The following is a 16,032-nucleotide window of genomic DNA, read 5'->3' as shown; positions in this document are numbered from 1 at the left end:
TGTCCACTGATTTGAATACATGTGGCTATGTTGAGTTATGTCAGTTTTATTGATCATGTTACTGCAGTTAGAAAGACATTATTTGCCTGATCACATTGGTACAAAAGCATCTTGTCTTATCCAGTGATACAGTAATTTAATCACTGTATCAAAACTGTATTGAGTTTTACTGTTCTGGAATAGGCCATAGTTAAAGTTTATAAATCTGGCATTCTTAAAATATACTGTTGCAATAGTATATTCTTACCCTTAGTGTGCTTCATGCAAGTGTTAATGAAATCTTTATTTCCAATGTGGTGGCTCAGACTGTGGTCCAGACCCCAGGTGTCCTCCTTTTCCTCCTCTCATCATAACTCCTCCAACAAGAGGCAGAGCTCTCAGACCTCCTATCAGTACTCGCAGACACCAGACAGCTTGCTGTCATCCCAGGCCTCCTCCTGTTCCTCCTCCTGCTGGGACTCCTCACTCCAAAGGCAGACATGTCAGACTGAAGCCTATTATCAGTGCTCACAGACTTATTCCCACAGAAAGTACTCCGAACCCCCTGCTTACCAGTCCAACCAGGCTCCGTCATTCTCTCAGCATGAGATTCCTGAGATGGCAGCATCTTTCAGCCAAAGAGACAGATATACTCTCTCCACCCAAAGACTAGAGCGACCTTCTGAACATCAAGTCACACCCTGGAGAAAGTAAGCAAAAAATAGTAACAGTATTGTTTAATCTCTTCTGAGAGAGAATGCCATATATTTAATACAGTTCTGAAAGTTGCCATTCAAGACACTCAAAAACCTTGGCTAACATTAAGGAAGGCACTCAGAAGTATTGCATGTATTGATGTTCATCTGCTGCTGGGTTAGGGAAAAGCAGGGATTTTAAAATTTTCATGCTCATTTTTCTTTCTCTCATAGCTCCACTAAAGAACTCAGGCCATCTTTCATCCTCGATATATTGCCAGATGAGGAAGATCCTGATGAGATGTTGCTCCCCATATCAGAACAGCCTAATTCTCATAAAGAAGAGCATCCTGCTTGTCACCAACTATCATCCTACCTGAGAATATGTGAAGAGACAGGTAATGTATACAGTACACAGAGAGAAATGGTAACTACAGAGAGCTGGAATATCGCCAAGAATGAACTTAAAGATGCTGATGCTGCAGGCGGTCGATTAAAGTGGAAGAAGCCTCTATTTGACCCCACTGAAGAGGCTACTTGTGGAGTAGAAGATGGAGGCATACTATGTATGCTATCAAAGTCTGACACTATCAAAACTGGAAAGGTGCATCTACCTTCCAGTGACTTTGTAACAGGACAGGGAAGAAGCTGTGATGCACATTCACACAATCTGATGAGGAATATAGTTGGGGAGAAAGCAATAGAGCCGATAGTGGATTTAGAACATATGACTGAGACTGGAATTCATGAAGATGACGTCATGACAGGAAGAGGACATAAAGATGCAGCCCTACTAAATAGGAAAGAATTGACCAATGAAATGGGACAAATTTGGATTTGGGGAACCAAGAAGATCAGCACATTAGAGGAGAATTTGAGCTTATCTGAAACCGACTGTGACACTAGTGTAGAAACGCTTGGAATGCAAGAAGATAACTTTGAGTACAGAACTGACACATCTGAAATCAAAGAAGTTCAATGTCCACCTGGTGCTAAGAATGAAGAGATAGCAGTGGGACATCACACTGGCAGTCCAGAAGAGATCCCAGTATCTTTAGAAAGTAGACACTGCACACTGAGCGACTGCCTAACTAAAAACCCGCAGGACATGGGTCAGGCTGTGACTGAAACAGCAGAGATGGACCACACTGAACCAGGATCGCTGGTGCAGTCTGACCCCACCAATTTAGTCCTGGGTGCCAGCAGTGCTGCTAACCTGGAAAGAATAGATGTGACAGAGGTCAGATTAGAAGGTGAGACTGAGAGCATCACAAAGGCAGGCACTGATACAAACACTGGACATGAGTTGGAGACAGGACAGCCCCATTGTTCTGACATCCAGCTGAGAAAAAGACAGTGGGAGACAAATTACAGAGAGGCCATTGAGTTACCCAGAATTGATACAAAGTCAGGAGAGAGGGGAGAAAACAGAGAGGAGCTGGCACTGTCACCTGTGGACCATGAAGATAAGAGTAAATACAAAGGTAAGTAATTCTGTTTTTCATCATGTTTGTTCATGGGGTATAATTTCCTTCAGTTTTTTTCACATGCTAGAAGACAACATGAGCGAAAGAAGCAGTCAGCACCATAACTAGGCAATTTCCACCTTGAAACTGCAATGTCACGATAACAGTCGCAAAGACACAGATTAAGAACAAACTAGTCCTGACTACTTGCAGTGTGTGACTTTCTAAATCATTGTTCTTCAGAATTGTTTTCCATCTCAAATATGTATGGCTGCATTACTTTATTGTTACAACTTGCCATGGTGCAACGTAGTTTTCCAACGTTTGAGCAGATTCATAGGTGAACTAGTGAGGTTGAGCTCCTGTGAACTGGAAGCACTGAGTGGAGGGAATACGTAGACCACATTTACACATACTGGATGTAGCACTGGTGTAGGTGCATCTTAGCCATTTTAAGGAGGGAAGGGGTTTTCATGAAAAAAAAAACATCTTAGTGTGTAATCTTAACACACACAGATTAGTAATTGGGGGTGTAACCAACAACTGGAGACAGACTTTAATATTGGCAAATAGAAATTTCAGTACTCTCAGGATCAGTTGATAATCAGCATCTCATTTTTAACACTGATGAACTGTTGACTAATTTGTAGTTTTACTAACCACCACCAGAGAGTGTTAGAATACTTTGTGCATGATGTGGCCAACTGGAAAATTCAACAACTCTGGCAACACAACTGTACCAATTTTTGCTGTCAACTAGTCACACTAAGAATTAACCAGTTTTTTGCATCTCTTTACACTGCACATGCAGTATTGATTCAACTTATTTCAAGGGGAGAGAGACAAACACTGGCTAAATGCTATTTTCTATGCTCTAAGTACTGCAGTTATGTTACATTAATGGGGAGAAGCATGTGTAGAGATTCTAAATAGGGATCTAGAAGGCACATGTGTGCAGTATAGATGTCTGTAAAGCAGACTTGTATGTACATTTTACCAATAAAAATCATTAAATCAGTTAAAACACTGATAGACCGCTTAAACAAGTACTCCGATTCAACCCAGTTCATGTGTCTTGCAATTAATGTTACCTTTGACTCAAAATACAGTTGTGAAGACATTTTTAGGTGAAATTAGCAGATTTAGGAAAAACAGCTCTAGGGGGCGATAAAGTGTCTCAAACTGAGTTGATCACCAGTGCCAGTGGCTCTCAGCCATGTTTCTTTCTTCGGAGTTGCAGTGATGACATGGCAGTGTTGAAGAGACTCAGCATTGACAAGATGTTGTTCCCGCTCACATTACAGCTGCACAATGAAGCTTGAGTCTCAGCTGCTGAGACAATGCTGAGTCAACTGACACACACAAACACATCTACAAACACACACTCAGCATCACGCGCACACACAAACAAGTTGCAAGTTGGGTCTTTACAAAACATCTGTTTGTTTCTAGACAGGATTTATAGTGTTTGTTACCTTTATCCTGTCACACACTGCAGAGGTCTCACACATTAAAGGCACCCATACATGCTTAGTCAGACATGCTTACACAACAGAATGGCTTCATTGATTTTGGATGTGCTTGAAAAGTGATGATCAGATACAAAAATTTTCTCACCACCCCTCTTCTAGAGGAGTCAACATTGTCCCAGGAGTGTGAGGCAGGCAGGTCAGGGTTTAGACCTCCCCGACTTTGTGGCAAACAGCAGCTCAGTGACAACTTACAAGTAAGTATAGAACATGAGTGTAAAACTACTAATGGTGTGAATATAATGCTGAACTTCCATGCCTCACTTGATAGAGTATGTGTCAGCGAAATGGGATAAGGGAAAGATCTAGAGAGAAGTTCAAAGTTTTAGAATTTTGTCCTTTAACAAATCCAGTTTGACACTTTAATTGACACTTTATTTGCAGAAAGCTGTTTGCTTTCCTTTCTGTAGAGATATACTGTGTTATTATTTTACCCTCTATGTGTGTCTGTCTGCTCCTGTTATCCCTCTGTGTTGAGACAGTTTGTACAATGGCAATACATGAAAAGTTGTAAAATTTAAGTAGCTACTTTATTAGGATTAGGCTTCTATGTCCTTGATTATACACTGAAATTAATCTGGCTTGTGTAAAATAGGCTGCTGTGGGTATTATCATTGCCCACTGACAGGTGATAGCTCTTCACTGAGTCTTAAAGTTAAAAAAAATCCACACAAAGTAGTTTGTGATACATATATACACGAAAGGAGAGAAAGAGCAAAGAGAAAACAATATAAAGGAAGGGAGGTGGTATGAAGGATGGAAAATGTGAGAGATTAAAAGAAAGATCCAGCTGGAGACATGAAGGGCAAGACATTGGGGATGGCTACAAAATGGAGGGAGAAGAGGAGAGAAAGGTGCAGGACTTTGCTGTATTGCTACAATGAGCAGCAAGCACCAGTCCATTCTCTTCCTCCCTTTATTCACTCTCACACATCCATACACCCAGCACTGGGCTACGGGCCATGGCCTGCCTTGGTTTTCTATCTATATCCTGTAGCACAGCACCCGGGGGGAGGTTCATGACTTTGTCAGCAGGAAAGCGGGTTGTGTTTACAGGGAAATGAGGAAGACTCTCTTCAGGGACCTGAACCACAGGAATTCCTACCTACCAAGCTCACTGCAGATAACCAAACAGAACTGCATACATTAATACGCTCATACACTGTCTGTTATAATCCTCCGAATACCCATATTCACATCTCTTACCTGGATTTCAAAGATGATGTGCTCACACACACACTTGGTGCTTTTGCATAAATAGAGGAAGACGTTATGGGTATGAATAATGGAGTTGTTTTGAAGATGGTGGGAAGGTGACAAGGAGGTGAGATTGTCCTGTTGGGCAATGGGGATCACCTATTTTTTTTATGTTATCATCAGTTAAATTCACACAGTGACGTACTTTTTATTAACTTACATTACATATGTATGGTACAGATAGTATATACTAGAAGCCGACCAGTACCCATATTGATTGTTAATCATCAGTGACACTGAGAACCAATGATTGGAACTGCTATGCATTTGTAGTAGAAATGAAAACGCTGGTATTAAAAAACTGAATAACACAAACTCCAACATATCCTTAACAATTTATGTTGTACACATATTTAATGAAAAACAAACTTTTAAGCATTTGACCCTAAGTGTTGATAGATTGTTAGTCATGATATATTACCAATTACTTAATGATGAGGGTGGGACAGAGTCACTACAGATAGAGAGAGGAGGTAGCATTAAAGCCAGAGTAGCACATTTTAAAATTCATTTATTTTATTCGCAGTTAATTAATAAAGTACCAATGCCAATGTCTGGAAAAATGCTGAATATTGTATGCAATAATTAGCCAGGCTGATAATCATTTGACCCCTAAGATATGCTACACTCCCCTCTAAAAGTATTTGGGTTTGACATGAAACGATGAACATAAATATGGAATGGAAATAAAAGCTGAAATGTTGATCTCTTGTCTTATATTCATCGTTTCATGTCAAACCCAAATGTTTTCAGTCTACAGCAAAAACAAAGGAATTTGGCCTCACTGTTCCAATACTTTTGGAGGGGAGTGTATATGTTCATGATATGTGCACTACATGGAATTTATCAGACCAGTTGAACCCTTCAAAATCCTACTGGATAGTGTCATATAATCACTGTTATTATTGAAGCAAAGAACAAATAGTAGTTATTTTTCATGAATAATACTATGTGAATGAGTTGCTATTGAGTGTGTGTATGTAAGTGTCTGTTTATCTGTGTGTCTGTCTGCTTCTGTGACCCCCTTCCCAGCTTCAGGCAGGCTTGTCAGACAAACAGTGTCATGACTGTCTGTGTTTCTGTCTGGGACATAGCGCTGAGGGCTGACTTTGACATCCTTTTTTCTTTTTCCTCCTTCCCTTTTTGCTTCTCTTTTCTTGCGAAACCACCAGCTTACCTGTTTACTTTCACTGCCTTCATTTTTTCTCTTTTTCAGAAATTCTGCATTATACTACTATCTCCGAGTGGGACTGATTAAATAATTATGTGCAACTGGATATTTTTATTTAATTTGCCTCACTTTTCACCTTTAACTGATTTATTGTTATGCATTGATGTTCTCTGTAACAAAACCGACATGAACAGCGGAAGTCTAACTTCAAATGCCTTCTGATGTGGCAGAGTGAGTCATTCTAACACTGTCCTTGGTCTCTCTTTGCACACTGCTCACCTTTTATGTTGTGCAGACCACTAATGGAAGCACCAAAGGAAGCAGGTCAAGCTTGGTACTGGCCCCAGCGAGCACTGCTGTTACCGAAGACAACTCCTCTTCAGGAGAGTATTTGACTTCAACTGCTGTACATCCAAACAAAAGCACGGAAAACAGAAACCTACCTACTTCCGGAAGTCAACTCCATCATCTTCACCTGACCCCCTCCTTTACTCTAAAGAGGAAGCATGATGTACTGCAGCATCAAAATGCTCACCCTCCTCCCAAAATCTTCCAAACCAAGCGTCTTCCAAAATGGAAGCCACCTCCATCCTCACAAGGGAAGGCAAGAGCAGGAGCAGTGAGTGAGGGGAAGAGAGCCAGGCTGAGAGCATCTGTCTGTGAGCTGCAAACTAAAACTGGTCCTTCACATGAAACTGGAATAGTGTTGGGGATGCATACGGAGCTATATGCCTTGAAGCAAACTCAACAAATTGGGCAGACAAAGATGGAAGAGCAGTGCAATGAATCGGCAAAGACTCCTTCCAAACAGACCCCATTTTGCAAACCATGCAAGCGCAAATGGGCCAGATGTAGGACTGACTCAGCCAAAAATGGACCCAGAACTTTCCATGGGGGGGCTAATACAAGTGAGACACACACCCAATCCAAAGCTGGCTGTCTTGTTGCAACCCTGACATCTGACTCTAGAGTAAAGGATTCTGGAAAGCTAAACCCAGAAGAGAAAATGCAGATGCTTGAGAAGGCTCGACAGGCTAAAGTGCTGGTGCTAACTATGGTGTACCGAGATGGAACAACTCAGTTAGACCCAGAACAGGTAAGCAGAACTTGGTACCACAAAATTTGTGTACTCTAGACATTCAAGCCAAGAACACAGGGACATTATTGAAATGAGATGAAAAATCACCAGAAGTGAAGACAAGCATACATAGTTTGTGACTGGAGACTTGATTTCTTGATTGGTGACCATTAGGATAGTAAGGGATACTGATTGGCTGAGGTATAGTCAAAGCATATAAGAAGAACATATGCACTTCTCCTGCACCAAGCTTCACTGGGCACTATGCCTTATTAAACAATGCTTTCACAAAACAGCAAAAATATTCTCTCATATTGTCACTGAAAGTTGTGTTTGTCATTTAAAATTAAGGTTTTACAGGTGTGTGTGTGTGTGTGTGTGTGTGTGTGTGTGTGTGTGTGTGTGTGTGTGTGTGTGTGTGTGTGTGTGTGTGTGTGTGTGTGTGTGTGTGTGTGTGTGTGTGTGTGTGTGTGTGTGTGTGTGTGTGTGTGTATGAGAAAAAAGGCTCAAGCTTTGCCTAGTGCCGTTGATCTCTCACATAAGATGTACCAGTGTACAGTAAACAGTGTACACTCGTGGTTTACTGCCTCATTAAATTGTGACCCCTGCACTCATTTTCCTTCTCCTCTCTGATCGTTGATATAGAAGCTCACTCCCCCAATGTGTGGTCTCCTCATACTGATGAAGAACGATCTTTCCTGCAGCACATCAGAGGACTCACTTGGACCAAATGACGATCTGGTCTGCTTAAAACTAGAGCACACACCTGCATGGGCCCAGCAACAAACACATCCAAGCCAGGAGCTTTTTGCTAGGTCTGCAGCAGTGTGATGTTGCATTTGTGAAAAATGGCTGATCTATGTTAGGGTTTCACACTGAAACAAGAGTACTAAGAGGTGTGTGTATTTCTGTGTCCCACAGGGATATGCTGCTACAGGTACTATCGAGATCTCAACAGGTGGTGTGCTATAAAGCCAAAGATTTTCTGCGCTCAGTTCTGCAGTTTTACAGACGAGAGCTCAACTGGAAGCAAGGCAGGACAGACATAAATGCACCTACTCAAGTATAAACACATACATGCAATCACACACATCTTGATCCACTACTTTGTGAATTCATTAACATTTTTCAAGTCATGCTCTATGCCTAAGTGATTCTCCATCCAGTGTGTATCTTTGAGTATCGAACAGGCTTACAGGGGTGTAAAAGTTTGCAATTTTTTTTCAATTTTCCACTAAGTGTTGTCAACAAAATTAGCCAAAGTATCCAAATCACAAACAACTGGTGTAAAGGTTTAGTGGTGGAAAAAGTGTTCAGATCTTTTAACTAATAAAAATACCAATACGCCAATGTATAGAAACTCCATTGCAAGTAAAATTCTTTTATGAAAAATCATACTAAAATAGAAATATGAAAGTATTATAATGAGTATACAGAAAGTATTAATTTAAACCACTTTATATACAGTTTTATATAGTTTATCTATTCAGTTAAATTCTATTTTATTGATATATCGCCAATTACAGACCAATTATCTCTGTTTTCAGATATCGGATGTTTCTCTAATCTTAGTTTTTGGTGTGATATTACAGGATTTTTACTTTTTAAAAAATTGGACCATTTGGTAGAAATGAACAACTCATCTTAAATGTGACCCTGACTACACACTGCTTCTTGTTAGAAAACACTGTTTAATCTTTAGCAATGTGTTGTTTTTTTAGAAGCTTGTTAAATTATCCTGTGTGCGATTTCAGTGTTAAATGTTTAATCTTAAAAGTAGCTACTGATGAAATGTGTAGGATAGTTGAGTAGAAATACTTATGCAAGTACCTCAGAATTGTACTTAAGTGCAGTGCTTGAGTAAATGTACTTAATTACTTAAAGATACACAGTCAGCAGGTGTAGGCATTTGTCAAACCACTTCTACAGTATATGTTTTAATCAGTCACCAAACAGTATGTGCACCTGTAAACCAGATTTTATGGATGTACTGTAATCTCCAGAATATTTATTAATAATCTTTTATAAGTGTGGCATGGAGTATTTTGAGTACTGTTCATTATCATAAAGTGTTTTTCTTATTATCTAGTGGCAGGCTGTCATATCCAGGACCCACAGGTGTCAGGGTGGCTACTGGATCCCACCAATCCGTCCTCTTCCTATCAGGACCTTCTTAATAAACACTGCAACAGACCCCATACAACACATGCCGTGGATACCCAGAAGGTTAGTTAAAATACAAATTTATCAAATATGGAAATCACCAGTTGCCGTGCTTCATTAGTACATAAGATATCTATGCTGTCAACAAAATACATTCTTTTAGCTGGCTGGGTTTTCTTGTAAACAGTGCTATGTTTGTATTCTTGCCAAAATGCATTGTCTGTATCTTTTAGGTCTCACCAACATCTTGTATTTCCTTGTCTATACATATCATCTACAAATCAGATTTTTTACATTTCTAAGTATTGCCTTAATTCTATCAAAAATGTGTGTTTCCTAGCTTGCTGTCTTCTTTCCCAGCATATCTTGACAAGCGACTGCCTCCTGTTGATCGGTGCAGTAGTGCTGAATAGTGATCAGAGGATGGGAATGTCCTTTTGCTACTTTTGTTGTGCGAACTTTGTTGCCTTTGATTTGCCATGAAGTAAAACTGAATTCTTGCTTCTCCTACTTGAATCTTTTAAAATTGCCCTCACAAAATTATTATACCACTGACAATTGATGGTAAATAAGTAGATGTAAGTAATATTTTCTTCAAAATGACAAGTGTCTTCAATCTTCTAAAAATCACTCAGCCTATATAGATGAGAAAATCACCCATTGAGCTGTCAAGTATCGTTGCGTACATCACACTGAACATGGACAAGAGAAAGAACAGAAGAAGCTGTCTTTTGTAGCTGAAGAGTAACAAAAAGGCCTGATTGCAGTGTTTTTCTGAAAAAGGGTGTGCAGCTAAATAATAGATTATGGATTCCAATATTTTTGTCCATGTCATTATTTGAAATGTTATAAATCCAAAGCAAAGTTTCTGTTCTGTTGAATTTATAACAAAGAATTGTGGATCGCAATTTCGCTTATCAGTTTCAATGTATTACTCTTCAGAGAAAGTTGTGGGTTTTGTTGTGGTAAGTAATTTTGGCCACATCTGCATAAAAATAAACAACAAAATCTATCTAGAACATTCTTAACATGTTGCTTTGTACCAGAAAGGGGACAGAAAATCTATGGGATAGCCCTTTTTCACCTGGACTCCAGGAGTAGGGTTTGGGAGGACTTAAATCAGACATAACTGTGAGCTGAAAACGAAACAAAACAACAACATTGAAGAAAATAAAGAAGTGAGAGTCGCCAAAATAGTAGATAACTGAAAGTATAATCCAGTGGACATCTTTCCTCTGAAAAGTACACGTAGAAGTAAACAGAATGGCAGTTGTTCCAAGAACTGGCTGGAACTACTGAAATGTTGTGGGCGACAAGTAGGCCTTATCTTGTTGATTTAATTAAGTAACACAGGATTTTTCTTATAGCATTTTTGCATAAAATAATTTAGTTTTTTATTATTTGGGCTAACTGCAACACCATTAAATTGATGAAACTGGATTGATAGGCATTTCTTCCTTTTTCCTCTTCATTTTTGTAGTGAGTGTAGTCTGCTATCCAGTCTATCCCTCTAACTTGTTTATTAGCATATTCTTAAAATGATAGCTTTAGGTCTGTGTTTATTTCCATGTCTGACACCCAATTTCACAATTTCATGTTGAATGTTAGGGATACACCTATGATACAACTTCTCCTTGCTCTCTTTCTGTGTATTTGTGTGTCTCTCTCAGGTTTCCCAAATCATCTCAAGTCTCTGTTGGCTCTACAGGCTTAATATGAAGCTATGCTCTCGTCTACAGGTTGGCAGACACGCACACGCACACTCACACACACACACACACACACACCTACCTGTATGTACAGCAGACAGAAACTGTCAAACTGAGCGTTTGTGTGTCCAGAGCCAGAGGCTGTGGAAGCTCTACTCTGACATGGAGCTGAACATGATCCCTGTTTTGGCAGGTGAGCACCACTATGCTTTTTATTTACTAGATGCTCAGAATTGTTTTATGATACTACAACCTTTTTTGAGGTTTAAAACCGATCTATTGAGATATTTTTGGTACATCTGGTTTCAAAAATCTGTAAATACTTTCAGCCATGGAGAGCCACCAGATCCATGTGGACAAAGAGGCACTTAAGAGGACTTCAGACCTGCTGGGGGTAAGGCAACATCAGGGTGCAAAAATGAACCTTTGTGGTAAATTGAAACTCTTACGTTGGTAGATTTAAAACTTTCACAACCAGTTTTAAGAAATAAAGTGAGTTTTTGATAGGCACTTTTTTGTACGCTTTATGGATATTCTTCAATTGGGATTTGAAAGTGGGGACTGTGGTTTCAAGATTGCTGTAGGTGCACATATGCATCAGCAACAGTGACAGACAAAATGTTTCTACATACAAAGTGAGACATTTTCATCAAAACAATACATAGAAGTTAGGCCGATATTTGATTCTGTTTGAAATACTGCATATAAACTAAAACATGATCTGATCTACTCTGATAGCTTTCTGCTTTGAATGTCACTAAGTGATTTACATTTAGTTATGAAACAAAGTGAGATCTCTGTGTCAGTTGCTTTCATCTATCTATGTCAACTGCACCATCTGACAAAAGAGGGGATTGTTCTAAATGATGATTTTGGGGGCTATGAAAGGAAATCCAGTAAAACAAAAGATACTTGCAAGTTGCTTCTTTTTTTATCACATACAACTGCACTTAATCTAGAATTATTAGACGTAGTGATAGGAATGAAAACATATTTTAGTCACAGCTTCTGTTAATTGGACCAACAATTGCAAGATATATACACATTGCTGAAGATGGATTTAGGGACAAAGAATGTCCGCTGATTACACTGAAGCATGAATGTCAGTCCTGGATAACCATTTTAACCGCTGGACATTCAGGTTTCCTTTTTTCTATAAGAAGACATTTAATCAATGCCTGTCATGAAGTAGGATTTTTTTGTGTGCAAATTATTGGCTTCAAGAGGAAAATGTGTTGGAGTCTTATTCATCAGATTTTTCATCAGCTTTTTGTCTTAAACAAAGCACCCCTGGGAAACTTACTTTTTGCTAGCCTGTGTATAGGTATGATGTTCAGGGTCAGCTCAGATTTGTACTGCATCACTCTCACTTTATTGAATTTTGGGCTGGCCGCTGAAACACTCCAGCAGACAGCTGCTGTACTAATGCAGATGAGAGCAAAACAGTGGGAGGATATGAGAAACAAGAGAAACCTCTGGAAAAAAGAGAAAAATCCCAAGAGCTGAATAAGGAAAGAAAAATAGTACTGCTCTTTTTCTTCTCCTGGATAGGATTAGCGATGTAGTGGGTGGATGTCCTCCGGGGACCTGTCCTGTTTACATACAGATAAAAACCAATCCTGGAAAAACATTTGAGAGTAATCATGGCAATGCAAAGATATGCATACAGATACTGTGGACCCACACGCATACTTAAGAATACACACATGGTTTTGCAGGCATCAAAGCAAGTTCTCCTAAACTCCCTTACAACTCTTGCAAGCGCCAGCAGGGGTGTTGTTGTGGAGACAGTCTTGATATCTTGCCGTGTTACTATAAATAGGATGGATAGTCTGTCTTTTTCCTTCAAGCGGCTGTGCTGCAGGAAGGAATATCACTGTCTCCCTCTGCCAACACACACATACTGAGGCACTGAAGTCTTTGCAAACTGCTGCAGAGCACGAATGTGTGTGCTTGTCGTTCTGTAATATGTCTGTGAGTGCAGTCACGCGTCCCCACTCTGTCGTGTCGGATTTCTTTTTATCTGTGCTGTCAAGCTCACCTGTCTGAACACCAACACAGAATCCCCCCGTCTGTCAGGTTGCATCTTACAAACATGCTCACATGCTCTTTTGTCTTTCCAAATAGTACTTTTAAAATTCAATGGGACAATTGCCACCTAATGAACCTCTATCACTTTCTGTTTTTCAGACACTGCTAATCAGATCAGATTCTTTTTGTAAACATCTCTTCCATCAGGGTCAAATAGAAAGTCCAGATTTTGATGTATATGGTGTGTAATGTGATGATTAATTTCACAAAATATTGCCCCACCATAATCTTGCCTGGTGTCTGTGTTGTCTGTTGAGTACTTAGGGGCTAGCATTTAATATTGATGAAGCAGTCTGGAGCCTGCTCTGGGCGCTGAGTGAGACAGAAAAAAGTACACATTTTGGAATTTGGGTACATGTCTGCCAGCTAACCCCAATTTTCTTCTTTTCTTTCTCTTTCTCTTTGCATTTGTCTCTTCTCTTGCCACCGTATTCCCTCCATTGCTCTTTATTCCATTGCTGCTTCTCTTACCTCTGCCTATCATGTTGTGAAGTTTGGTCTGTCTAATTCTCTTCTTGTTTTTACACACTGTTTTTTATCAAGGTCCAACCCTTGCCTTCCCTGTTGGTGCTGCTGCTCAGTCTATGCTCATTCATCCTCATTTTCTCATCTTCCCAAAACGTTTGTCATCTTTTTTTACCCACAGAGGCTTTTTGCATCACATTTCAACTTTTTTTCAACCCTTCACATTTTCTTTGTCGCCTATTCCCATATCTGTCACACTATTACTCTTTCTGTCTGTTGTGTCTCATTTCATCACCCCATCTCGTCTGCTCCCCTCCCTTTTGTTTTTCTATTCTTAACTCTGTTTACCCCCTTCGTTCTCTTGTTTGCCTATCAGTTTGTTAAGTCCTTAAATCAGACTTGTAATACTCAGTTGTGTGTGGGTGCCACCCCAGTCTTAAAAAACTGTTCAAAACTTAAAATGATCATGTTTTAGCTAAATATTGTATTATTGGAATTTCACTCCGTTAGTCCCTCATTTGCTTTTCTTAGTCTTCCTCATTTATTTTTCATCATTTTCTCTGTCATTTGGGACTCAGCCTCTTGGCCTTTCTTTCATCCTCACATATTTTAGGCAAGTGCCTCTATCGGGCTCATACTTTCTTCCTTTTTTTTTCTCTACATCTCAAATGCACGTTCATTTCATTTTTTCATTATAGTTTTTGTTTTGCTCTCCCTGTATTTCGATCATGCTTCATCTTTCCTTTTGTCTCTTTCTACCATTTCTCTCCCCCTCCTTTCCTCTCCCTTGCTGTGTTTATCATGTGCACACGTTGGCTGTCTTTGGAACAGAGTTTATTCTCTATTAATGGATTATTACAGCAGTCATTGATTCTTCTTTGTATGTTAAGGATTCAGTATGTTGAAGCTAAAAAAATTGTGTTTCTGTAGGTGTTTGCATTTGTTGTTTTTGTGTATAGATACATGCAGTATGTATGGAATTTGTGGGTATGTATGTGAATGCTGAAGCCATTTGTCATCACTTTGTGTGTGACTGAAGTGTGCAATAAGCCAACCAACACAGTTCTCTGTATCTGACCTTTGAAAGGAAGCAGAAAATAGACTAATTCTTTCAACAAGTTCTGTCTCACACTTACTAAAAGTTACATATTTAAATAACTTTGAAAGCTTTTCTGCAGAGTCCATTCTCATGGTCTGGAAAATTGATTCTATAATTTTTTTTTTACTTGAGTTTTTGGCATACTTAATAGTCACTACGCCGCAGTAATAAATTGTCCGACCATGTTGTCATATCATTATATTGTACCATAAATACACTGCTGTCCCACAACAGTTTAATTGACTTTATATCCTCTGAGTGATAGATGGGCTAGTCTGGAAACAAGTCTGGCAAAGATATGAATTACTGCAATGGATTGATAAATTATATGTTACATAAAAGTAAATCAGAATTTTAGAGTTCTGGTGGTTGTTCATAAACTGAGACATAGAGAACACATTCATCTTTATTTTTAAATTCAATTGGAGCAGTTTTGGTATTTAAAATGTCCACATATTATACATGCTATGTACATGGTATATACTCACAGTTTTCTCAAGCTGTGCATTGTTGCAGTCCTTTTTCACAAACACTGTCTACAAGGCTTCATTTTATGTTTCCAACTCTTCAAGACCCTCTTCCCCAAAAGCCCTGTGTGCTCTGATTGGTCAGCTGTCCCAAAGAAAGCTAGGCAACACTGGGGATGCACTGGGACCCTTGATCTACGAGTAGCGAGTATAAAGTATAGAGATGGAGCCCTAGCAGACTCTAGTGGGAAAGGAGGTACTTGTTGTTCTTTTGAAGGCATACGAAAATAGCCAATAGGTAGGCATTATGCTAATATATTACATGGTGACATACATAACTGACAGAAGAAGTGTATGGACTGCAAACGAGGCGTTTTCGCAGGTGAAGAGGAGTGTTTTTTGAGAGAGAATTCCTCACTCACTTAATGACAGGGATAAATCCAAAAAGCATAACATGTGCTCTGTAATTGTTTGACTTTGATCTTCAATCAGTAATTGGTAATAAGCTAATTTGACTTTCTGGTAATTACATGAACAAACAGTAAGTCTCTGTTTGTATCTGTCAGACTAAAATGAAACAGTTGGAGCAGGAGGCCCACCAAGCAGCTGGACAAACATTCCTGGTGACCAGCAACACTCAGCTGCGAACAGTATGTACCTTTATGTGTGTACTTTAATGTCACGTGCATCAAAGTCTATGCTCCTGTATTTCAAAATTGCAAGACCTTCACAGTTTCTTTAAATGTAAAAATGGGAAATGTTTGCAATGTATGTGGCTTATTGATCTCTGCATATATCCGTGCGCATATATGTTGCATGAATACACAATTAAATGTATGTATTTTTTGGTATTGTTTACTATA

The 16,032-nt window shown here is 39.3% G+C and overlaps 1 protein-coding gene across 1 annotated transcript in view; it reads left to right on the top strand.

Annotated features, from left to right (window-relative positions):
- The first annotated feature begins 3,775 nt into the window (after window positions 1-3,775).
- The window catches only part of poln (polymerase (DNA directed) nu), a 93,873-nt gene continuing 81,616 nt past the window's right edge, over window positions 3,776-16,032 (top strand). The window contains exons 1-9 of the mRNA XM_035947444.2: window positions 3,776-3,866; window positions 6,393-7,193; window positions 7,821-7,990; window positions 8,097-8,209; window positions 9,265-9,401; window positions 11,009-11,077; window positions 11,180-11,240; window positions 11,377-11,441; window positions 15,736-15,819. Coding sequence (XP_035803337.2) covers window positions 6,810-7,193; window positions 7,821-7,990; window positions 8,097-8,209; window positions 9,265-9,401; window positions 11,009-11,077; window positions 11,180-11,240; window positions 11,377-11,441; window positions 15,736-15,819 — 1,083 coding nt within the window. The 5' untranslated portion in view covers window positions 3,776-3,866; window positions 6,393-6,809. The remainder of the gene's footprint in view (window positions 3,867-6,392; window positions 7,194-7,820; window positions 7,991-8,096; window positions 8,210-9,264; window positions 9,402-11,008; window positions 11,078-11,179; window positions 11,241-11,376; window positions 11,442-15,735; window positions 15,820-16,032) is intronic.

Source organism: Amphiprion ocellaris, chromosome 23, assembly GCF_022539595.1.
Source record: "Amphiprion ocellaris isolate individual 3 ecotype Okinawa chromosome 23, ASM2253959v1, whole genome shotgun sequence".
NCBI lineage: Eukaryota > Metazoa > Chordata > Actinopteri > Pomacentridae > Amphiprion > Amphiprion ocellaris.
This window is presented reverse-complemented; position numbering and strand designations above follow the sequence as displayed.